This window comes from Pelecanus crispus, chromosome 1 (assembly GCF_030463565.1).
Source record: "Pelecanus crispus isolate bPelCri1 chromosome 1, bPelCri1.pri, whole genome shotgun sequence".
NCBI classification, from domain to species: Eukaryota; Metazoa; Chordata; class Aves; order Pelecaniformes; family Pelecanidae; genus Pelecanus; species Pelecanus crispus.
This window is the reverse complement of record NC_134643.1, coordinates 81,650,564-81,675,855: the sequence shown is the minus strand read 5'-3', so window position 1 is coordinate 81,675,855 and position 25,292 is coordinate 81,650,564. Positions and strand designations below refer to the sequence as shown.

Genomic DNA, 25,292 nt, shown 5'->3' with positions numbered 1-25,292 from the left:
ACAACATCAGTCCATCATTACTACTAGCTTGTGCTTACATTCTGTGGAACAAGAAGTTTGAGGATTGCTGCATGCTGTACAGGCAGCAGCACAGTTAAAGCCTCCCAGCACTACAAGGCAATAGAGCAGAATATTTTTTTTTTTTTTTAAACGCTGGGGATACTGAGGCACAGACAAGGAGCACACAGGGAACTCAAGGAGTCACCCATAAGAAAATCCAGCTGTCTGCAGGACTGGATAAAAATCCACTTCAGACTAACTCTTTAGAGAACACACAGTAGACACTAGTTTTAGAAAATAACATTACTTAAAAGTACATGTAACAGGCAACAGCATATATTGCACATAACATTGTGATCTATATAATATATATTGCACTTAATGTAGCATATAACAATAATATACACCACATACATTTTGATCCCAAATTTATGAGCTGGAATTTATGTCGGTGGCAATTAGTAATGGAAACTCCCATTGGTTCTAATTGGAATGGATTAAGTCCAGATGCTAAGATTGCAACACTCACAAAAATCCTGGATCTATAGATGGAAAGAAACAAAAGTACATGAATTCCTGAGATATGATCCTGAATCTCATTCTCTCATAAACAATCTCATTGAGAAAATCCAACCCAGGTGAAAGTTGTGAATCATATCCTTCTGAAATCAGTGGCAAAGACCCCAAGATGATCAAAATGCCCAGAGGGATATACTGAACTGAGGTTGGCCTACAGAGGAAAAAAAAAAAAACAAACAAAAAAACCCAAAACAAACGAACAGCGTCTCACATGATACATGAGAAGAACTCAAACAGCAAATGGAGTTGTAACACTCTTTCTAGGCACTGCAATCCCACCACCCTGCAACCAGCTCCTGAGTTGAGATCCTGGAAAACGTAATTTTCTTGGCAACAATACATTGCTGCTCCTACAAAAGCTAGGTTGGCTGTCAAACCTTGGGGTTCATTACGGCAGCTTCCAACACTGAACTAATGGTATGCCTCTTAGCATGATCATGAAACATTTTATGCCAGGACGACTGCAAAGACTGAAGCTCTCTTTGAAGACAGGCAAGCGGATCTATTGGAAGGCATTGGTTGGTTGGTTTGAAGTTTGTTGTTGGTTTAGGTTGTTGGGGTTTTTTAAATGGAGGTACTACGTTGCTTAAATGCTCAAGGCATGACTAACAGGGGTCATTACACTGCTATATGTGAAAGTGTTTGCTTGGTGACCCTGTGCTGCCTCTGTGTGACTGTTCTGAGCCCACCTGGAGATTCAGGAGTTTCTTTTCAAGTCAACTCCATCCAAAAGCCAACTATCAGGACAAGTTTGTTTGTCTCCATCTCCTGCAACCCAACTGATAACACTTCCTCACTGTAAAGATGACTCTTTGCCTCATCTCCTGCATCCTTAATGACATGACAGGTTCTACAGGCCAGATGTTGACATCCTTTACACAAGGAAATACAGCTTTCTCCTAGCTGATAGTTTGGGTGATGCTAATGGGTTGGCATAAGTGGGAACGGCCCTGCAGTGTGGGTCCAGTGAGGAGTACTGTTCATGGTGCTCTGAAAAGAGGGAATGGTAAGGGAGCTATTGCCACACTTATTATTAAGCATGTGCTTAAATGTTTTTTTGAACAAGTGCCCAAAGCACCGGGCTACAACAAAATTCCTGTCTTAGGATGGCAGATGCTAAATAAGCTGTTCCCTTTTCATCACTGCTCCTCTCTGCCTCAGTTTCCCCATTAGAAAAACAGAGGAAATTACACTGATTTGCTTTGTAAAGCCTTTGGAAACAGCAGCCGAAACATGAAACAAAAGCTGGGCCTCGCTCCACCAAGGACCCAAGGCCTGGTTACCACCTGCTACAGGCTTTAAGGCAAGGAGTTTAATCCCTCTCAGGAAGGACATTATACAAGCTGGAGGAAGAATCCAAGCACCAATGGACCAGTACATAGTATGAACCATACACATTACAGATCTGCAATAGGAGACTATCCAGCTATCTCATCTCTCCTCCCAGGGGCAGTGCATGTCACAAGATGCGATCTGAGTTGTTCCTCACACCTCCTCCATAATTTTTAGAAGGGCTGCACGTACACTACAGACATGTGCAGACCTACCAATGTCCACCAGGTCTGACTAACATAGCTATGCCAGCAGAAGTGCATACTGTGTACCCAACCATACCGGTAAAACTGCACTCATGCTGGAAGAATTTGTTTCACTAGTGGACAGTGGTGATTTTTACAGCACTAATGCTTTGCTACACGGCCACATTTATCCTCACACCACTCTGTCAATATGGTCTGTCTGCTATTCTTGTCTGTGTAAAGCACTGATATAGCTTCAAAAAGATTTCTCTTCCTTTCTCTGGCCTGTACTCCCACACGTTCAGGAAGCTGTCCGAGCCTCTCAACCTCTCATTTTCTAATCTGCTATTGCTATAAACACACACACGCACAGAGTCCTCAGCAGCTCTGCTTCAAACCACGGGTGGCCAAAAATCCACCACAACTGCAGGACTGTAGAGCTAGGAGGGGTACACAAAAACATGCAGCACCACTACTTGAGATGTAAGTGGTGAGTGAGCCCCAGTTCCAAGAAATGCAGAGTGAGGTGCATTTGTACTCACCGCAAAGTGGCTACAAGTGCAAGCAAAATTCCTCAGGGGTCCCTCGGGGAAAGAAAACTCTTCTAGGAACTTATCCCCCTCCCTTTCTCGAGGCATTTAAGAACCAGCAGTTCTTCACAGGGATACCCTGCAGGCAAGGGAAGACGCTCAAAGGGAGCTCCCTCCCCCAGCATTTCAACCACCTTTTCATAAAGCTTCGGAGTGAAGCTGAAATTGGTACCTAACTTCCAGAGGAAACCTCATCTCACCAGTAAAAACATGCAGGAACAATCTTTTGGAGTAAGAGGAGAGGAAAGAAAGACGCGACCTGTGAAGAGTTGGAGATTATTATTTACAGGGCGGCTGAAAACACCCTCCCACACACATACACACACCTTTCCTTGTCTACTGTACTGGTCCTGAGTAAAAATTGCACAATAACACTGCTTGAGCTGATCTAATTCAAGGATGGATCCAACAAAAATGACTCTCAGAAACTTAAGTAAGCCCAGCTCTAAAATCCTCTGTCCAGCTGCTCAAATAACTTAAGATTAGATTCTGTACAAACAGCTGCTGCAGCTTGGAAAGTGCCTGTTCTCAAACAAGGTGGCAAACATTGACCATTTCAGCCTAGAAAAGGAAAAAAGGAAGGGAATAATCCATGGGAGCCAACCATCAGGTCAGAGCCACTGTCCCTTAACAGAGCTGAGTCCACACTACCAGCAACACAGCAGGACTGGCAGGACTTATTTCAGAGAAGCAAGCAGGGCGATGCACAGCCATTCAGCAGGACTAGTCTGGAAGCTACATTTCTAAATCAAGGCTTTCCATTCTTATGTAATTTGTATCCACCCCACCCCACCCCCCCCCCCCCCCCAAAAAAAAAAAAAAATCTTACTTTCAGGTATTTAGGAGTTCCCTCTGGTAATTACAATGTTCCAAGAGCTAATGGCTATCTGTGCATAGGGAAGTATTCTAGCTAAGGCTTCTTTCCTTTTTAAAGAGAACAAAAACATTTAGCATTGGACCTCTTCACTGTCTGATACCCATTCAGTCCATGCTGAACAGGTCTACAGTGCTACTAGTCTACCTTGGCACCTAGGTACCTTTGTACGGTGCAAAGTGTTTGGCGAGGGGTGGTAGAAGAACGAGGAAATCACATCTCTGAGATGGGACAAGAGACACAACCAAGACAGTCAAGCACTTTAAATAAATCTGAAAGGGATTTAACAACAAATGGGGATTTCTTCCAATCACAGTACACACAAGGAACTGATAACAAAATAATAGCCAGATGAATGGAAGACAGGTGGATAACAGACAACCAAACTAATGAAGTAGCTCCTGCACCAATTTCATACTTTTGTCAGAGACATTCCGAATGTTTTACATTTTGCAGGAGGTAGGGGGAATACAAACCCTTCCTCAGTATGTGAACCCAGTTAGTTTTCCAGCTTGCAGGCAATTATGGAGGGTTGACCCTCTCTGGATGCCAAGTGCCCACCAAAGCCACTCTATCACTCCCCTTCTCAACTGGACAGGGGAGAGAAATAATATAATGAAAAAGCTCATGGGTGAAGATAAGGACAGGGAGATCACTCAGCAATTACCATCACAGGCGAAACAGACTCGACTTGGGGAAAATCAGTTTAATTCATTGCCAAGCAAAACTGAGTAGGGTAATGAGAAATAAAACAAAATCTTAAAACACCTTTCCCCCCACCCCTCCCTTCTTCCCGGGCTCAACTTCACTCCTGATTTTTCTCTACCTCCTCCCCCCAAAGAGGTGCAGGGGACGGGGAATAGGGGTTGCGGTCAGTTCATCATGCATTGCCTCTGCCGCTCCTTCCTCCTCAGGGGAGGACTCCTCACACTCTTCTCCTGCTCCAGCGTGGGATCCCTCCCACAGGAGACAAGTCCTCCACGAACTTCTCCAACGTGGGTCCTTCCCACAGGCTACCATTCTTCACAAACTGCTCCAGCGTGGGTCCCTTCCACGGGGTGCAGTCCTTCAGGAGCAGGCTGCTCCAGTGTGGGTCCCCCGTGGGTCACAAGTCCTGCCAGCAAACCTGCTCCAGCATGGGCGCCTCTCTCTCCACGGGTCCCCAGGTCCTGCCAGGAGCCTACTCCGGCGCAGGCTTCCCAAAGGGTCACAGCCCACTTTGGGCATCCACCTGCTCCGGCATGGGGTCCTCCACAGGCTGCAGGTGGATATCTGCTCCACCATGGACGTCCATGGGCTGCAGGGCGACAGCCTGCCTCACCAGGGTCTTCACCACGGTCTTTACCACAAGCTGCAGGGGAATCTGTGCTTCAGCACCTGGAGCACCTCCTCCCCCTCCTTCTCCACTAACCTCGGTGTCTGCAGAGTCGTTCCTCTCGCATATTCTCACTCCTCACTCCAGCTGCAGTTTGTGTCCTGGTGGGTTTTTTTTTTCCCTTCTTAAATATGTTATCCCAGAGGCACTACCGCTGTCACTGATTGGCTCGGCCTTGGCCAGCAGCGGGTCCGTCTTGGAGCCTGCTGGCATTGGCTCTATCAGACATAGGGGAAGCTTCTAGCAGCTTCTCACGGAAGCCACCCCTGTAGCCCCCCCGCTACCAAAACCTTGCCACGCAAACCCAGTACAGCAATGCAGAGGCTCGGGAGGAAAAGACGCCTCCATCTGATGCACTGAGACAGGGCAGTGGAAAGCAGCCCTGTATCACAGCCAGTGAGCATCCCTGCCTCCTTTCTCTCCCATCAACAGTGCACACACATCAAAGAGATGACTCATCCGGGCAAGGTCAGCCTCAAAATCTGTTGAGCCTCAAGTTGCAAAGTCTTGAGCTGATGCAGGGGAGGAGACAGGTAATCAGACAGCAAGTCACCTCTTGCAGCTGCAGAGAAGCAACAGAATCAGTGCTACCCATTGTTTGGGAGCAAGAATGGTCAATGAGCCACCTCTCTCCCCGAGCAGGCTGCCTGTCAGAGACATCATGCAGGCTCAAGAGATACAGTGTCTGCACAGTTTCAGGCGGTCACCAGTGTTACTTGAGACTGGACATGGGATATGGACAGGTAGCTGGGTGGGTGGGTCAAGAACAAAAAAAGCCTGGAGGGTTTGTTATCTGCCTGCCATGCAGGCATCATGGGTAAGATGTAAAACATTGGTTAAAGAGATGCAAGGGACTCCACTCCTGGCTTCTTACCAGCCCCTCTGGCCTTCAAAAAACCCAAAACAAAAACCAACAAGAAGTGCTACTTCGTACCATCATTTCCTATTTTTGTTGCTGTTGGTGCCATCATCTGCTAATCAGAAATTATCATTATTAGAAAACACACTGTCTGTATTCTGAGGGGAATGTGTTGTTTCAGCTAACTTCCTCAAGCTGAGTCAGGAAAAAACAAATGAAGAATGAAGTTCTGACATGCTGAATCATTCTGCTTTGTATGAGAGTATCTCAAAACAAAAAATAATAGTAATTAAAAGACAAACTGAAATTGCTGTTAACAAATCCCTAGAAATCTGACCAGACTTCTAAAGGTTTGTTTTTTTTTTTTTTAAACCAAAGACATTCTTTTTCCCTCATGTTCAAACTTTCAGAAAATGAATTAAAAGTAGCGATGTCTCCTGTGTGACAAAATCTGTCTCTTGGCTAGCTTCCATTATGACCAGTGCCACTGACTAATAATGAGTTTTCCCTTATCAGTTATCTCTTGCTCCATTATCAATATAGGCTTCAGCCAAATCCTCTTGAACTCAGTGGAGCATAGAGATCAGGTCCAATAAAACATAATTGTCTTATAATCGCTGGTAACTACTTAGGTGTTTAAGAGTGAGTTCTTTCCTCCTTTAGCTGCACAAGTTTCTTTAGTTTTTCAAGTAACTTTGGAGGAGGGAGGAGAATTTCTCAAGTCTTCACCACAACAATAATCTAAGTTGCTATCAGCCTGAAGGAGCCATTTCACTAAAATCTACCCAAATTGACAACACTGGGGTAATACCAAACTGATAGCTTGGCAGTTCTAAACTGTGCAGATATTAATTTTCACTAAATTTCAAGTTCATTATCCTAGCCATGGCTTAGGCCCCCTTTTATGCATCAACCAACACACTGGTATCTTTAGGAGTTCTTCAGATAGAGTTCAAACCAGAAGTTTTTAAACAAAAAAAAAAAAAAAAAAAAAAAGGCAAACTACCCAAAATTATACCCTGGTACTGTTAAACCCTGGGTCCTACTGCCACTAATCGTGTAATATTAATCATCCCAGCAAGGGGTTAGGGCAAGATCATTATTTATTATTTGTACTACAGACGCACAGTTTCCACCTGTGATCTGACTCCACTTTGCTAGGCATTAATGCTTTATGGACGGGCAATCACATTAAATGACTTCAAGGTCACAGAGAACACAGTGGCAGAGCAGTGACTGAACTAAAACCTCCTGTATCTCCACACAGTACCTTTAACCCAAGCCTATCCTCCCTGTCCAGGACAATGAGTATATGAACCAGGCTGGTGTATTTTTATAACCATGTCACAAGGCCAGCATCGAAGACATAAGGAAAATAAAACAAGATCTATAAGAACTGGCCTAGTTTTCTGCAGAAAGGATGCCACAAATACCTTTCATGCCAAATCCAATACAGGGCATATATACCAAGTTCCAAGGAAAGCTGCAGCGAGCATAGCTCATGAAGAGCATTTATGGACTGAACGTACCATTTCTGTGTTTGCATGTTTCGAGGACATGATTTTAATAGATAATTGAAACTCTGAAATGACCTCCACATTAGGCACATGGGACAAACTTCCTCCCCTGACCCAGAGAGGCTTCACGCTTTGCTGCATGGTTAAACAGGTCCAGACTGTCTGTCAGCATCAGCGGTACAGAACAGCATAAATTTGCAATGAAAGTGGGGGCGTTGGCATTCAGTGTTCTCAGCCTATCTCAGAAGACTCAATACGCACAAGTGCCTCCTTTTATTAAAGCAGCGTTCTCCTACAATTAAATCTAAACAGCACAGCCAAGGTGCGTTCAGAAATGCAAAGCAAGCCATAGCACGGTTGGAAGCCCGCAGATGACAGCAGCAGGGCCTCACACTGATACCAGAAGGCTCATCCTTGACTATCCGTGACCTCCAGGCAACAGCTCTACCCTTCACACTAGAAGAGCAAACTGTGCTGCTTCAGATCCTGGTGTCTGCTGGCATAAGGAGAGATGGCTTCTCACAAGAACCACCAATGTTTTCCTGAACCAGTGACCTCTTCTGCTGTAGCTACTCTGTCTAGCCTAAAGGGACAGTTCTTGTAAAGAAAGTAGGCGTGAACCTTTAAAAGCTTTGGTTCTGATGTCAGGTAACACAGATCTGGCTAAAGCTTTATTCTGAGTTTCATCAACGCTTTAATCCCAGATCAACTGGCACCGCCACTGAAAAAGCGTGCCCTGCCCTCCTCATGTTCCCAGCTGCTCGTTCCCACCTCCACACCGTGCTCTGCCTTGCGCTGGCACAAGCTGTCCATTTTAATCCAGATCTGCTGCCCTATCAAGCACACGTCTGCCCAAACATCTGTGCCAGCCCACGGGAGGAGGAAGGGGAAGGGTGGGACAAGATCTTTCAGGGTGCTACCACCTTATCTTGAATTAAGAGTGTCATCAAACTACTTCAGCAAAACAACAACACTGCACCTTTAAAGAATGGTTAAAAACCTGCAGAGAAGCGGCCAGCTTCACGTCAGCCCAAAGCTGGATATGGGCAAATACTCCTTCACAGAGACACTGCTGGAGGCAGGGAAGGATGGTATGACAGTATCGTACAGCCATACCATAGAAAAATTCAGGAACTAGCAGGCTAAATCTAGGATGAAGACACAGGACCCCTGCTCAAGTCTCAATTTTCACTTGCCTCCCTATTATCTTCAGCAGGACTCTTCTTCATAGCACGCTTAAAGAGCCTCACCTCTTATGATGCCAAATCCCAGCGTACTTCAAAAGAAAACAGGTTATAGCATAGCCTGACAATGTAGTCCGTGACCTCCTACATGCACTTTACAGCAACAAATAGGGCAGAGTTTAGGGAGAATACCCTTACCCTGTTAAAAGGGAAATGACAGAGCATACAAGTAAGAGGCAAAACAGGAGAAGGCTAGACACTAGTTAGCCATGGGAAAAATAAACATCTCTGCACAAATTACTTGTGCCTGGAAAAATGCTTGGCGTTCAGGGCTTCTTAACAAGCCCACAGCCAGAATAATTAACAATGGACAGCAGCAAGACCTGAGATGGAGAAATAGAGGGAAGGAAGTTAACGACCTGGCCACACGAGCAGCCTGCTACGTTTGCACACTGGGATCTGTGTGCTGCCTTTTCATTTTAGGCAGATGCTATGCAAGCCAGCAGCAATGGGAAATCAGACAGGCTAAGATTATCCTTTCATCTGACACACTGTTAAGAAATCAAAGTTAAAGTACTTTCCATTAACGGTCTAAATCACTCCAAGTTTACCACTGTACTGCTATATAGATTATCAAACCCTCGCCTTTTTTTCCACTGGAAGGACAAGATCAAATAGAATACTGCTGCTTTCTAAAACTAGGTATATCATTTAGCTCTGATTTCAAGTGACTTGAAGAACAAATGGACTTCACAATCTCCAAGGGCTGTGTTTTCCCAGTAGCCTTGTCACCACCACTTTTAAGGACTGTGGCTTCAAACGTGTGAAATGCAAGGTAAAACTTGAGGTACAAACCTGAAGGAAGACACAGCATGGTGACTGTGCATGAACGAATAGGCTATCCATTTGGAAATGTGAGAAGGGAGCAGGCTGAGGCCTGGAAAAGGCAGGCATGAAAAAATTTAGCCCTGCTTCACCAGACTAAAACGAGGGCTGCATCCAAGAGTGCATTGTTAACTGTTCATTTGTCCACAGATGGCATTCCAGCACCCACTCCTGTACCACCATGAACCACACCAATACCCAAAGCCTGAGTGGGAAATTAGGAGTTAAGCAGTTGAGTGCAAACAGCTAGGATATCAGTAAGAAAGAAATCAAAGATGATCTACAAAACCTGGGCAAATAATACAGTCCTTGGTCACAGGATCGTGTTACTGCTGTGCTTGCACACTGGGTTAGGAAAGTGCATGTTGAGACTCTGCATGTGGTACACAGACATACTGTAATTCACTTTTGTATGAAAGTTAAAATTAACTTCCTTGTGTTTAACACTGGGAAAACAGAATTCCTTCAGCTATCAGCATCTTTTGGGAATTTCTGCTTCTGTTTTACTCTGTTGGTAGTGAGTATAATATCTTCACGCACTCAGGCTCTATAGCCAGCACTTGGGAACAGCGAAGCAAGAGCCTGTCCCCAGAGGGACCGTCCAAGCTGGTGCAGTGGGACAGGACCTCAGGAAACAGTTAAAGGTGAGCAGATTATGCAGCATAGGCGTCACAACCAACTTCAGCCTAAAGACAGGCAAGTATGTACCATGTGAGAGCAAGCTGCTATGGTATCTGCCTGCAGTAGGACACCATTCTAGATGTGGGGCTTGGTAAAGAACACCCAAGCATTTGCAGGGGTTTTTTTGTTGGGTTTTTTTTTTTTTTTTCTTTTTAGCTAGCTCACCTTTCTAGTTCTAATTGCTCACTAACCGCATTAGTGCGGGACAAGGATGGTTTGAGAAACAGCTCAACTTGCACTGAAGGAAAATATTTGGTATACACAGGGTCCAACAAGAAGGTCCTGTCTGCTGGCTTACTCATTTCTTAATTGTTATATGTAGAAAAATGAAGTCTGGGCACTCAGTAAACAACACTTCTTCCTCAATTTTCTCAGCTATTAGGAACTTGAAAAGAAGAGTCAGGGATTGAAAGGCAAAGAGATTGAACTATCAAATCAAGATAATCACTCCAAAGCAGGTTTCAGGCATGCTGATGGAATAAATTAATGGAAGTGCTGGAATTGTCCCTGTATTGTAGAACACCTGTTCATCAGCCACACAGTCATGTGGTTACGTGTTTGTGCCATCCAAACAAATGCATCCTCGTCTTGCAAGGAACTGTGTTCACTTGTCTCTTATCAGCCATCAGAAGAGGTGCGGCTGACACAGCACGTAGCATTTGAATTATCTAAGAATCTAATTATTTTTTCCACCCTCTGTCAGCCAAATCTTGGGAAAAACCCAGAGAAATAAAATAGGTCAGGGCACTTTACGCCAATAAATGGCGTCACAGCCCAAGAGGAGAGTCAAGGACAGGAAAATCCCCAAGAATTTTCCCAAACAAAATTCACTGAGAAGTCCTTCATAACCTGAAGAATATTCGTCTCATGAATTTCAGATGGTCAGGTTACCTCTGCTGAGGAAACGTCACAACAAGACCAAGAAACACAGCAGAAGGTCTGATTCACATGAGAGGTTTTCTCAACTGTTATTTTTCCACTTGTCAGAGGCATCTGTAGAGAGCCCAGCACCAAAGTATGAAAGCCCTAAATGAAAATGGAAAAACACAGTAGTTCTGGTCTGCCCAAAGGTCTGTCTAAGCTAGTAGCACATCTCCAGCTACATCCAGCAGGAAATGCTCCGGGTAAGAGCACAAGGAATAAACTCTCCCTTGCACACTCCCCCAGCAACCCCAGGTTAGGGGCTTTCTGAGCCAAGGACTGCAGCTGTATCTTTGCAATTAATGGTCCCAAATAGATCCATCTAGTATGAACTGTCTTTTGAAACCCATTGCCTGTTTGGCCCTACATTACATCTCCTGGCAGTAAGTTCAGTAACCTCACTGCATGTTGTGTGAAAACATACTTCCCCCTGGGAAGTAAAACTGCTGGATGCTTCCATCTGATCCTCCTTGTTCCCATGCAATGAGAAATAACCCTTTCCAATTCAGCTTCTCCCTGCCTCTGCCTCTCATGACCCTCTAAAGCAAATTTTTATAATTTCCACAGGCGTCTGCAATGGGCCTAGCTGCTTCCAGTTGCTGCCACGGCAAACTCTTCCCTCTCACTTCTTAATTCCTTCACTCTCAATCCCACCCTATTTCCCTGGCTCCTGTTTTCCTTCCTCCACTAACCTCCAGTCCCAAAGCTTAGAGTAGGTGTACAGAAATACAGGTACCCGATCTCTGTTCGGCTCAGACAGCTCCCTGTCTACATAGGCATGGAGAGCCACCCCATGTCAAAGCTCGCATCTTGCAGCAGTACTGAATATCTTCAAATTTCTCTGTGTCTGGCTGTGAAGGTGGGTGCAAAGGGGCTGAGAGCAGCATACTCTCGGAGCTCTGATGGAAATCAAGACAGAAGCTCCAACCCTGAAGTGCACAACTGCTCACCTGGACTCTTACTACCACCGGCATGTGTCTAGAAAAACCTGCAGGCGACCAGTTTATTGGAGCTTTCAAGACTACAATAAAAAGTTTTGTTAGAAAACCCACAGGAACAAATTCTGAACAAAAATTGTCTATTTTTCAATTATATGTAATTATTTTCTTTCCAGAAGCATAGACACCAACAACCCATTCATTTTTGCGAGCAAGTAATTTGAAGAACGGGCAAGAAGAATTTTGCTGACTGTTCAGGCTGGCTCTGTTTCTCAGGTGTTGCATGGAAAGCAAACCAAAAATGGAACTTCCTCCATCCCCAAAAGTTATCATTCTAACCACCTCTACTAATTCATTCCCTGAATTAATTTTGGGGTTTGTCGGGGTTTTTTTTTTTTCCTTTAGAAGATGAAAATTTAAATATGCATGTACTCACTATAATGCTTAAATTTAAACATGTTCTAAAACCAAGCCCTACTCCAGGCCAGCTGCTCAGTGTCCTCTGTTCACAAATCATCAAAGGAGCTACCTTGATGTCATCGATCCGCAGCTTTCACACTTTCTTCACCACTGTGCCAACCACCCGCTGACAACCCAGGTCTGCCTATGTTTATTTTTTACTTGACATTAAGAAAGTGACAGAACTTCAGTTGTTTGGGGGAAGGTTTTTGCTCTTTTTCAATAAAAAGGAGGTCAGGGCCCATAAAGCTGAATGAGTAATTTGCATATGACAGAGTGCTCTGTGGACCACTGATAGAAAATGGACAGGGACTTAGGAAACTCCAGTCTAGACTGAAGGAAACTAGCCCTCGCTTTCATCAGCATTTAAGTGCACCTTGTAACTGGACTAGCTGAAGCGATGGTGGCATAACTCTTCACCTCCTAGGAACACACAGTAGGACTGTGAGGTTCTCACCCCAGCAAGCAGGAAGGGCAAGCGTGAGCGATGGGACAGGCCAGCCTAAGCACAGTATCATCTGCCAAACAAATAGTGAGGGGGAGTCGCAAATAGGCAGCAAGGCAGAGAGGGCCCAAGGAGACCACAGCATTATTTTGCTGCAGCTACAGGTACTGAGAGACTACGTGAATCCACACTCTGCTCCCCATCTGTGAAATGGGGCAATCCTAGTTCCCTACCTCACACGGAACTGACTGTGACAACAAACTTATTAAAACATTGAGCTAATGGGGACTTTTGAGTATCTAGAAAGCACACAGACATCTCTACTACAGGATGCAAGTTAAAACCTGTTTTTTCAGAGCCTTTTCTTTCCAGGAGCACTAGTGCCATAAGGGTTTTGGTTTCATTTGGAACCAGGAGGCTTGTTCTGCATCTATGATGGCTTCCCCTGTTTGCAAAGCCAAACCTTCACGCTAAGCTGGAGAAATACCCCTCACGTCAGCTGATTTCCATTGGTTCAGCCCTCTGTGGCTGAAGAAGATAGGTCTCGCCACTAAAGCATTAAATGAAAACTCAGTATAGAGGATAACATGCAGAGGACAAAAGGAGGTTCTGACAAGCACTGTATTCAAGATCCACCAAGGCATTATGCCTAAACATGTATCATTTTTCTAAGCCACTTCTTTTAAAATTTCCATTTTAAGGTTGGGGTTTTTTTCATTTAAAAAAAAAAAACATAAGAAATGTGAAACTGAAGTATACTGAGATCCAGTCATAACTATAATAGCAGAAAATAATTTTAAAGGTAAATCCCAAGTACAAAACTTTGTGCCAAAGCATAAGGGAAACCATTCGAACCTGTGGAACCCACTATTATACACCTAGAGCCAGAGCCTGCCAAAGAGCCAAGCCAGCTTTTGGCAACAGATACAGAGAGAATATTTTCTTCTTTCAGTTTAGTCAATTAGTTCATTACAATGACTCGTTTACCCAAAGTTGGAAAATGCTTTGGAGTTGCAGAAACAGGAAGCTTGTTTTCTTCCTCCAGTCAACAAATAAAAATCAGGGGTGAGGGAGCAAAATCTAGTAATACTAGATCAGCATGACAAGAAAGAATCAATGCAATTAAAAAAAAGATATTTCATTTCCTTAATAAAAAAGCTTGCTATTTATAAAGCAATATTACCTCAAAATGTACCAGATACTTCCTTTTCAAGTACAATTATCAAAACTTTTTTTTTTTTTTAAGAACTAATTTTAATGCCCAGGGCTTTGATGGGGGAGCCGACACTTATAATTACATTTCACTGCAAAGCCAAGTGCAGTCTGTCATAAACAGCATATTAAAAAAAAAAAAAAATAATCAATCATCCAGCAACTAAAGTAATTTGTTATTTGCCAAAACAAAAACATAACTAAAGCTGTATGAGCCTATCCAATTACTTAAATAGATACTTGTGCACATTGTATAGATTAGCAGAAAGGAGAACTAAATTTAGGTTAAAGGCCATATTTAGCTGCATATCAATATGTTTTCATGGCTATCCAACACTGTGAATCACTCTCTTTTTACAAAAAATAACTAAAAAGTACATATGCAAAACAATACTGGAATTGATTTTGTATATCCATTCTTCTGTTTGCCATTTAAAAAAAAAAAAAAGGTAATCACAATCAAAGCGTGATGCAAGGTCTGTTTCTTAGCGAGTGAGACAGTTCAGTGACTGCTTGCAACATTTGGCCACGCAGTGAAAGCAGCAACTCTTATGCCCACGGCTGCAAGCTCCGGTAGGGACACCATTTGTCGTGTATGTGAAAAAGAGTTAATACTTCAGGAACACATTTCACATGGGTGATAATGGGAACTGGGAGACCTTTGGAAAAGCATAGGTCAACCCACATTTGGCTCCTGGAAGCAAACAATGTATCTTCCCCATTACCAGAAAACTTCACTTTTTCAAATGCTGATCTGTAATTCCTCTTCCACGTATTCCCTGAAGGTTTTCCCCTCTTTCATTTAAATCTGGGTAATTAAACCAACAAAGCCAATCTCTCACTAGTCCTAGCAATCCAGAATTCACAAATCTTTCCGAGTCACAGACACAAATTCTTCCTTAGCTCTCTTCCTACTTACAATTAACTAGCGTTCTTGAAATCAAGACTGCTGGGGCTGAGACTTAGGAAACAATCCGGAGGAGACTAATAAGCACGTGAGACCAGCCTTCCAGGGTGCAAAATTTTACACTGAAGCATCTGAATGACTATACGTCATTAAAGCAAGTGTATCTTCCCTGGGATCTTATCCCCAGAAGAGAAGTCGTCTCTGTTTCAGGAAAGGCTTAACAGACAGAAAAAGCAATCTTTCCCCAGTATAATTATAGGATGCCCCGCGACACATGCACATACAGCCTGTTAGGCTTAATATCATCCCTGTATTCCTCTACCCTCTTTTTAAAATCTATTTTTACTTTTAGCCTCCACAGCAACCTGCAGCAGTGAGTTCCATAATTTAACACAGGTGAAAGAAGTACTTGCTTTAATCCTGCTGGCTGGTAATATCATTGCCTGCTCTAGTTACGTACTATCAGAAATAACTCCTCCCCATACTACACTACTGTGTGATTTTATATATTATACCTCCCTCAGCAGTCTCCTTTCCAAGCCGAAGAGTCCTAGGCAATGTAGCTTCTCTTCCTACAGAAATTTCCCCAGGCAACTTCACTGCTCATTTCTGTATCTTTTTCGGTGCCACTACAAATCTTCCTAGTGGTCAGGAAAGCACGCTGTAATCAGAACCAATACATGGCATGGATTCAAACTGCAATATACAGATAATTTCTATTCTACTCCCTGCTCCTTTCCCAGTACAGTTTTATTTGCTTATTTGACCCCAACTTATAAACTGAGCTCAGTTTTCTCTTTTATTCACTATCCAAATAATTTCCTAAAACACGATCACAGCTGCCAGACCAGTTCTGAGAGGTCTGTCAGCAAACAGGACCAAACAGCTCAAGGAGACCTCACTGTTTCTGTTAAGCAGAAGAGCCATGAAAGAGCCTCACTCAAAACTACCAACAGGAAAAAAAAATACTGCACTTTCTGCCCACTTCTCCAAGCCTGCAACACTCAGCCACTGCCTGTCAGCATGGTTCAGTTGGCTGTGCTAATTGGCTGTGCATACGCTATTAATTCACTCTCTTCTTACTTTGAGGTTTAAAAGAAGTTGTAATTTGTCCCAGTTGGGAGGTAATAAAAGCCAGCGCATGGTCAGTCATGGATGGCTCTGATGACTCAGCTGGTGTGAGGTAGCTTGCTAAGACACTATCTTCAGTGTCTTTGAGGCCAGTGTTTACTGTGCAACATGTGATACATATCTCAGGCCACATGCCATGAAATATTTTACAGCCTGTAACCTTCTTCCCCTGGAAGCCGCTCCCACAGTCTTCCTGAGTCCTCTTCCAGAGAACCCATTTGCTCAAGCCATTTGATGGTGACACAACCACTCAGGCTGCCAACTGAGAAATATCTTTTACACCCATCAGCACTCCTGTTCTTGCAACCTGGTGCCCTTCCTGGCACCCTGGGACTTCGCAGGAACAAGTGCAACTTCATCCTTCTGTGAAAACAGTTCAGTCCTTCATTTCCTTACCCCGGGAGCTGGTGGGTCCATCACTCCACAGTCACAGCACAGCCCTAGTGGGGCACCTGGCACCTACATGTGCCTACACCAGGCTGCCCGACCCAGCACAACAGTGTTCTAAACTGGAGGGAGCTGGTCCTCAGGAGTTGGGGTGAGGCTGCTGAGACCAGAGCCACCATGGTAGAAAGGCAGTGGCACAGCTGACAACGGCCCATCAGCGCTACCCCCATCGCTCTGCAGGCTTCAAGATGCAGCCGGTCTCGTGCAACGGTGCCCACTGGAAATATCCAAGCAGCTTCTCGCGGATGTGGCAGGGAGGGCCCATCTGCCAGGGAACGTTTTTTCCAGTAGCCTCCAGTGAGGACTGGGACCAACACCCTCACCCCAGAGCCTCCGGCTCCTTGCACCCTACCACCTCTAACCTCAGCTCCTGGACAGGTCTGAGAAGGCTTGACTTTGCCCACGTCTTAAAGCACAGGGCAGGCAGGAAGATGAGAACTCACTGTTCAAGAGGGAACATGGTGAAACAACAATCTCCAGTCCTAATTCACCAGAAGAAAAAAGGATTACTTCTGTCACAGGGGGGAATCCCAACACAGAGCTCAGATGAGTTCCTAGAAAGTGGGAAGGAGCTCCCCAATACTGTAATGCTGGGTTTGCTCCGTTTGACCTCCAAGCACATCAGCAGAGCTTCACAGTGCTCCATCAGTGACGGAAACCACTTTTATGTGAAGTCCTTTTTAGGAAAAAAAAGGAGAAAGAGAAAAGGAAAATGCAGTTAGCAGATATTGAATGCCTTGTGGCCCTACTAACTGGATAAATCTGTCTCTCAATTCTAGTACTACTATCTCTGGCACTTTTATTAAACGTTTCATTTATCTGGTAGAACTCCAAGCTCCTGGATTTCCACAGAATCCCATACCACTTAGAAAACATTCCTAGTTTCTGTTAATAGATGTTTTGGAGGATCCCACGGAAGACATAATGGAAAATCACTTCAGCCATACTCTGTTGAAATTCAAACTATATAAAGAATCTCACTCTCTGCTGCATTCCATCAGTTTTAACGATACTCTTTACCAGATGCCAGTTAGTTTGCTGCAGATTAAACTCTCAAGACTTTTCAAAACAAATAATTTCTAAGCTTGATCAGACCCTACCTGAGCTAGGTAGAAAAAAAAAAAAACAAACCCCCAAAAAACACATACAACAAAAGCAGACTAAAAAACACCCCCAAAACCAGACAAAAACCAAAACAAAAAACCACCAAGAAATCACTCATCATTCCTATTTATAACCACATTTAATTTTATTTTAAAATTAAACTTCCAACTCTGGATTTAATATTAGCCAGCTGTTAATAGTTTAACATGTAAAGCCCAGTTGTCACATTCAAAGTATTTTTGTGGAGTTGTACTAACACTTAACTCTAAGTCACACCCAATGCTACTCTTGGCTTTACACACATTTTTAAAATTATTTACAACACTATTTATTTCCGTGTGCAAACATTCCACAGAACACCAACATAAATACCGCAGTGAGAATCTCTCTCTCTCTTTCATACCCATTTTCTCTTCAGACTGTCTTAACCAGGACAGTATTTGCAAACTGCACAAGAAAACACTGAAGCAAAGAAACTGCATGTGGCTTAACAAGGAATAACCTTTGGAAAAACATTTAGATGAAGAATCATTTATAGCTTTCCTTAATTGCAATACCCAGTTCACTCTGGAGCTCAGTAGCATTATAGAAGAGAAGCAATACCATCTATCAGTGAAAAGCTTAACTCCTTTCAAAATCCTTTATTTACTGCTGCTCCAGACGTTCCATAAACAAGTTCAACTTCAGCTGGAGTTTTCTGCATTTATTTTCCTGCCAGCAGTGGCTTTGGGGGGGGGGGGGGGGGGGCAGGGGGGCGCACAGAGTATAATCTTGGCTTGAGTTCCACATGTTACTAAAGAAGTAGATAAAGGGAGTAGCTGTCCTCTGTGCTCCAACAAAACACTGCCTGAAGACAACTCAGCAACACCAGAACCAATATGGTCTAAATTTGGCTTGGGTTGTAGACCTAAAAAAATAGCCCACGATAGTAGGAATTGATTGCCACAACTATGCTGTTAAATGCACAGGAGTTTTGGTGGCCTGTCTGGTCTCTGCTCAGGCTGAACCCGAGCACGTACCTGGGCTCAGTTTGGCTTCTTCACCATCACCTAGCGGAACATCCCACCTGTGGGCTGTTGTCCTGGGTGGTCCCTTCCCTCAGAAGCACAGGGACACATTGCGACCTAAAAATTAATTGTTGTGACAATGCTAGCAGCTGACCACTAGCCACTGCCTTTGCCAGCAGGTCCTCCCTTGTCAGATGATGAAGGCATATCTGATCTAACAAGAGAGGGATGCCCTCCTACCCTCAGGAAAAAAATAACACCTGGGACAATCAAGTATGCAGCCTGCTCTGCATTCAGCTTCAGGGAGCCCTGGGAAGGACAGTGGTCAGGGGAAGGCGTCAGGGATTGCTCTGGCAGCCACATCTGGCTGCCGTCCCTCCCAGGCGCTCCTGCCCTGGGCCAGGAGCGAGATTGTGTCAGAACAGCTATGCCTGCACCACGTGCCTGCCTCTCCCAAAGCCAAGTTCAACACGGGCTGTGGGCACAGAAACACCACCCTGCCCGCGCATGGCTGCTCCAGCCATAGGAACATGGTGAAGCAGTAATATCTTGTTCTCTCCAGCTGCTCAGAGGTAGGTGGCCCCTACCAAAAAAGCCAACAGCCAAGCAACCACACCCCCACCCCCCTGCTTCCAAACACCGTGTGAACTAAAAAGCCAGGAACAAATCAGATCACTCTGTCACTGATTTCTGTAATAATATACACAATTTGTTTCCATGCTGCATTACAAATACCAAGCCTCACTACTGCCCTGCAGAGGTAAGTTCATTATTATTTTATGCCTGTTTCACAGATAGGGAAAGCAAAGGCCAAAGCAAACATTTTCAGAAGCACTTGCTTTTGAATTGCTGTCGCTCCGGGGATGCCCAGCTAAAGGCACTGAACCACAAATACTCCAAAACAAACGCATGCAAAAAAACCCAAATTAGCCAATTTTTGGAGTCTAGGTCGGAACCACACTACTGGCCAAAAACACAGGTTGCCTTAGCTCTTTTTTCTCTCACAGTAAGCATGTTATTAGGAAACCTTTTGTCAGAAGACTTTAGAAGGCAAGCTATCACCGGTAAGCACTCAAGGACCCAAATAACTTTTCTAAAAGGCAGGAACCTCACTTCTGTGTAACTGTGCAAGACTTCATCTCCTGCTTATCACCATTTCTATCAGCAGAGCGCTGCTCAGCCACCTCCCTCCAAAAGGCACTTTGAGATGCAAGGTGTAATATGCATGAAAATTATCATTAAAGTATCCTCTGTTTAATTGGGGCATTTCAGATCGGGGCTGCTGTTTTAATGGGTTGCCTCCCAGGAAACTGACTTCACCTGTAATGACACAGTGAATAGTAATGACCAGTGTTTAATTGGGGCAGTGTCAGTAAAATTTTGCTTCAGAGGATTAAATTTAGCTGGTGCCAAGGAGTTAAGTGATTAATCAGGTGTTAAATAGTATGTACTTCTAAACAATGGTCTGCTCCCATTCAATCCTACACCCACTGAACGTAATGAGAGTTTTGTCATTGACACTAACAGAAGAAGGATCCTCCTCCTAGTATACAAGTTCCCTAATAAACATCAAGGAACATACACTGCACTAACAGATACTCAGCCTTGGTTAAGGGTAACAGACTTCTGGCTGCATGGTACTGAACAGTCCCTCAGCCTGGGATGCCTTCAGTGGGAGACAGCTCTCTGCAAAAACAGCATCAATGAAGTACCAGGAGACATAAAGCACTACTTAAAAATTAAGTAAATCTGGGGAAGCCAGTTAAGATTGAAAGCTCAAACGCTATGCTGAATCTTTGCCCTTCAGCTTACATGATCAGGGTTTTTTTTCCACTCTTTTTTTAAATGATTACAAAGTATATCCTCGAATCTAAAACAAGCAGCAGTGAGACAAGTCCTTGAGCTACAGAGTTCTGTGCCGACTCCTGTGGTGCCCATGCAATCACAAGGGCCACTACGTACAGCTCACTGCAAGAGAAAGCGCTCGCATCCACCAGCGTACAGCTGCCCAAAATCTCCACTGGAGTCAGTTGTGAACCCAACTCACAGGAAGGCTCCGTGCCTTCAGTGCTGCCCACAGAAAGCACTCTCAGCTCAAGCATCAGCCAGGCACACACAAGGGAGCCTGGGCTCAGAGAAGCCCTGGTCTGGGAGATCTGAAGCAGCTGATTCCCCCCACACGCACCCCCATATTCCCAGTTCTAGTTCCCCCGCAACTCCACACTTGTGCCAGCACAATTGTTTGTACGGTGCCATGGTAAATCAGACCAAGCAACTGAAAGTGCCAGATTTATAAAAAGGAAAATAAACAAATTAAACTGCACCCTTTGGGACCCTTCTATTTGCCTGCTGAATTTTGAGCCTCCATGTGACACCACAGTGATATTCCCAAGGTATTCTAATTTCAGGAAAAAAAAAATTTGATATCCTCATAATCAGAAAGCTCCAGGTGAGGTATTAAACAGAACTCATCACCACATGGACCTTAATCACAAAAATCATCACCTGTGTCTAAACTTTTAGTCCTGTCTCCCTTTGAGCTTCTGCTCTCATATAAGCCTTTGCAAAGTTGTTTACACTCTCCCTGTACCTCAGTTCTCCCATCTGGGGGAGGAGAGGTGAGGCCATAAGGATCACTTGCCAATACTGTAATGAGTGCCAACGTCGTGGCAGTATTTACAATAATATAATCAGCTAACTGCTATGGCTCAGGATCAGAGGAACAGGTTTACAACCAACGTAGACATCCCAATAGCTGGGATGAAAAAAGTGTCTGAATACAACCACCACACCAGATGTCCCTTCCCAATACACCTCGGAGTCAAAGCCCTCAGGCCCTCTCAGGCTAGAGTCTGCCACAAGCCCAAAGCCTATCGGCTCACACAGAGAACACACCGATGCTCCGAGTTGTAGCAAACACTGAGGGTCTAACCTTCACGCTCATCTCTGACCCCCAAGATCTTATTTTCTAAACTCCAGCAATGACTTCTCTCTGCAGCTTTAGACTCTTTACGCACACACTTAGCTTCCTTGCCACAACGGGTCTGCTTGCCATCAGCCAGGCAAGCACATACACAAGTGTTGGCAAGATCAGGATATTAGCATTATATTTATCCTCTCTCGGAGAAAGAGTTAATGTAAGTAAGCACACATACTTGCCGCAAAGCAAACATATGTCAATATACAATCACACATACATACTGATAAGTACTTGACATGAACTGAGATATTACTGCAAGTTTATATTGATTACCAGTAGCTAAATATAATACTGAAACTTCACCTCCTCAAAGTTTTCCTAAGTCTTGTTAGGGTGCTTCTTTAATAAGGTGAGACAGGGAGACTGTGCACTGAGCAGCTCGGGCATAAACAAAGCACTAGCCTTCATTCCCTTGCCTGAAGCTTTCCGTGGTTCATCCCCCCAGCTGCTGCAGTATTTACTGCATGCACCCTTGCCCCGAGTTAGAGGGGGAAGAGGGGGGGAAAAAAAAAAACCCAACCAAAATATATCCACCAGCACCACCGCTTCCAGTTCACAGGCTCCTAATAAAACTCCGCAACACCCTCGCAGCACAATACTTGGCTACTTTTCAGAACAACACAGCAGCTTAGCAGCGAAGTTTGAGTACGGTGCGGAGCTTGCTCCACTGCCTCGACCTCACGCTCTGTGCCGTGAGCTGGACTAGCACGCTGAAGAAATAATCGATCGTACTTGTATAATCACACTACCATTTAAACAACTCCTCTTAAATCCACATGCTGATCACAACCACCTTTAACTCTGCCTGGTTGAAACAAGCGTCCCAAAAACAATGGTAGTTAGAAAAACTGAAGAGAAAGTTACCCAGAATGGTTCAAGTGGTGATGAAATGCTATCATTTGAAATTCACATTTTTGTCTGAAAATATGTACTTTCTATATTTGAAGCTATTAAAATAATCACCAACAGACAAGCCAACAACAGTAGTTTCTGTCTTTTGACAAAGATAACTACAAGGGTCAGCATGTAAACAAATCACACATTAAAAAACAAATCACACATTAAAAAATAAGTTCAGACCACGATGTTTAGAAAGTCACTTAAAAAAGAAAAAAGAAAAAGAAAAAAATCAGTTTCCCACTTGCTCTAAACATAATGAAAAATTGGCACTTAATCATTTCAAGATTCTAACAGATGTTTGCTTGTATCTCTCCTGCTATGTACTTGATCCCTTACAGTATGACTCTCTAACATACCTCAGTGAGGTTAGAGAAGGACCAGTTTTACTGTTCCTGAAATCAACAGTAGTTTTGTTGCTAACTTCAGCAAGAGCAGAAGTAAGCCTTGTATTTTCAAAATGACACGTCGAAAACAATGAAACACAACTTATATGACGCTACTTTTTCCGTGACATTCGTGTTCTTCTGTCCAGAGAACACATCCTACCTTTCCACAGGGTTTACTAGAAAAAACAGTAGTTATATTTCAGTTTATATATAGGGATCTGCTTAGTTAATTGTACACATTTTGCCTCCATTAGCATTTTGCTATACTGCAACATGCATACAATACCCTGTTATCCAATTTGTCCGTCTGTGTTATGAAAAGTCAGACTAGACCCTCTAAGCCACAAGACTTCACGGGACACAGGCCCAAATGCATTTAACTCAGCAAGAGAAAATACACCCAGAAGTTTTCAAATTGCGGTCACACCGTATAGAATGTAAGACTCCCACCATAAACATATACACACACGCACGGGACAAGCAAACAAAAAAGCATCATGCTTTTAAGCTGAATAAATAAGTGTTTATTCCAAGCTCTTCCCCTTAGAGAGCCTGGAAGTCACCTTTTCCTTCCAGGCAGGGAGAGACAACCGCTAAAGCACTCTTACTCGGACAGAGTTAGTTGCGAGCGGAAGGGAGATTCCAGGCTGGCAACAGGGTTAAGTGACTTCTAAAGAAAATGCATAATTGAAACAAAACCAAGGGGTGAGGGAAGGCGAGAGGAAAGCACTATTTCTAGCGGGCTGCTAGATAGGAAGGGCCTGGACAAAAAAGGAAACTGAATTTTGTTTCTATTGTCTCAGCTTTATACTGCCTCCACTTAAAACGAGAAACTTCACGGGGCAAACCCCTTCTTCTTCAACGGGCCGAGCCACAGAGAAACGCATCCCCCGGGCCCTGGCAGAGTGGGGCCGGGCTGCCGCAGCCCTGGCTCCCCTACCTGCTGACGGGCAAGCGATGCCAGTAAACGCAGTGACTAAAAATAAATAACAGCAGCATGCATACTACAAAAAAAAAAAAAAAAAAAAAAAAAAAAAAGGGGGGTGGGGGAAAGGGCAAAAAGTGAAAAGAAAGCCCCACAACCCACCGTTGGTGGAAGAAGCAGCAGCGGCTGCATCTCCCCGAGGGCAGGAAACTTTCTGCGAAGTTGCTGGCGGGGGACGGCGGGCAGCCAGCCCCGCGGGAGGCCAGGCCGGGCCGGGCCGGGCTGGGCTCCGGGGCTCCGTTTCCAGCGCCCAGCGCGCCGCCGGCTCCTGCCGCGGAGAGCCCCGCCGCGAAATCCCGGCGGCGGCGGCTGTGCGGTGCGTGTCCCCCCGGGGCAGGCGCAGGGCGCTGACAACCGACGGGAGCCGCGTCCCCGCGTCCGCCTGCCGCCTCCCCCCCCGCCCGCCGGCAGCTCCGCGCTCCCGACTGCCGCGGCGGGGGCTGCGCGCCCCGCAAACGCGGGTGGACCCCGACACCCCCCCCTCCGCGACCGCCCTTCACGGGGGGGGGGGGGGGGGGGGGGGAGAAACAGTTATTTTCGTCTGGAGAACCCCGGGCAAAACACAGCGCCCACCGCCCCGAGGCGCCGGCGGGCGCGTCCCGCGCTGACAGGGGCCGGACAGACAGAGGGCCGGACAGACGGACAGGGCTTTACCTTGATGCAACACTGAGCAGGAGCCTCAGACATCTCTCAGGAGGGAAACGGCGAAGCCCGGCGGGGCGGGCGCGGGCGGACGGGAAGTTCTCGGGCTTTCCCCCACTTTCCGCTCCTCTCCCGGCCCGGCGGCGCGGCGCGGCGCGGTGCGGCCCGGCCCGGCCCGGCCCCTCAAGGGGAAGTTACTGCCGCCACCATCGCCCGGCGGCGGGCGCGGCCCGCGGAGCTGCCCGGGGGAGGCGCCCCGCCGCCGGAGTCCCCTCCTCAGCGCCGCCGCCGCTCCTCTGAGGGCGCGCGATCACTCCTGCCCCGCCGCGCGCGCCTGTGGCTCTGTGTGTGTGTGTGTGTGTGCGTGTGTGCGCGTGCCTGCGTGTGACCGCGCGCTCTCCGCCCGTGCGACTCCGTGTGCGAGACGGTGCGCGCGCGCGCGCGCGGCACGGGGAGCTGGGGGGGGGGCGGGTGGGGGGGGGAGGCGGCAGGGGGAGGGGCGGACGTTGCCGGCGCGGCCCCGCTCCCCGCCGGTGTTTTCCTTCCTGGAAGAGAGAAACCGAAAGGCGGCGGGGCCCGGGCCGGGCCTGGCCGGGCGCTGCGCCCCGCCCCGCGCCGCTCATTGATCCGGAGTTTCGGGGCCGAAACTGACGTGGGTTCCCGGAACCCCGCACCGCCCCTTAAAGGGGCCGCGCCGGCAAGGAGGCGGCCGCCGGCCTGAAGGGCCAGGGCCGCCGGCGGGGAGGGGCGAAGGCGGGGCGGCGGCC

General features: G+C 45.8%; 1 protein-coding gene across 2 annotated transcripts in view; it reads right to left on the bottom strand.

Moving 5' to 3' along the window:
* Window positions 1-24,643, bottom strand: part of ETV6 (ETS variant transcription factor 6) — a 141,228-nt gene extending 116,585 nt beyond the window's left edge. For both annotated transcript variants that reach the window (XM_075721278.1, XM_075721285.1), the window contains exon 1: window positions 24,538-24,643. In XM_075721278.1, coding sequence (XP_075577393.1) covers window positions 24,538-24,570 — 33 coding nt within the window. In that variant the 5' untranslated portion in view covers window positions 24,571-24,643. The remainder of the gene's footprint in view (window positions 1-24,537) is intronic.
* Between the last annotated feature and the right edge of the window lie 649 nt (window positions 24,644-25,292).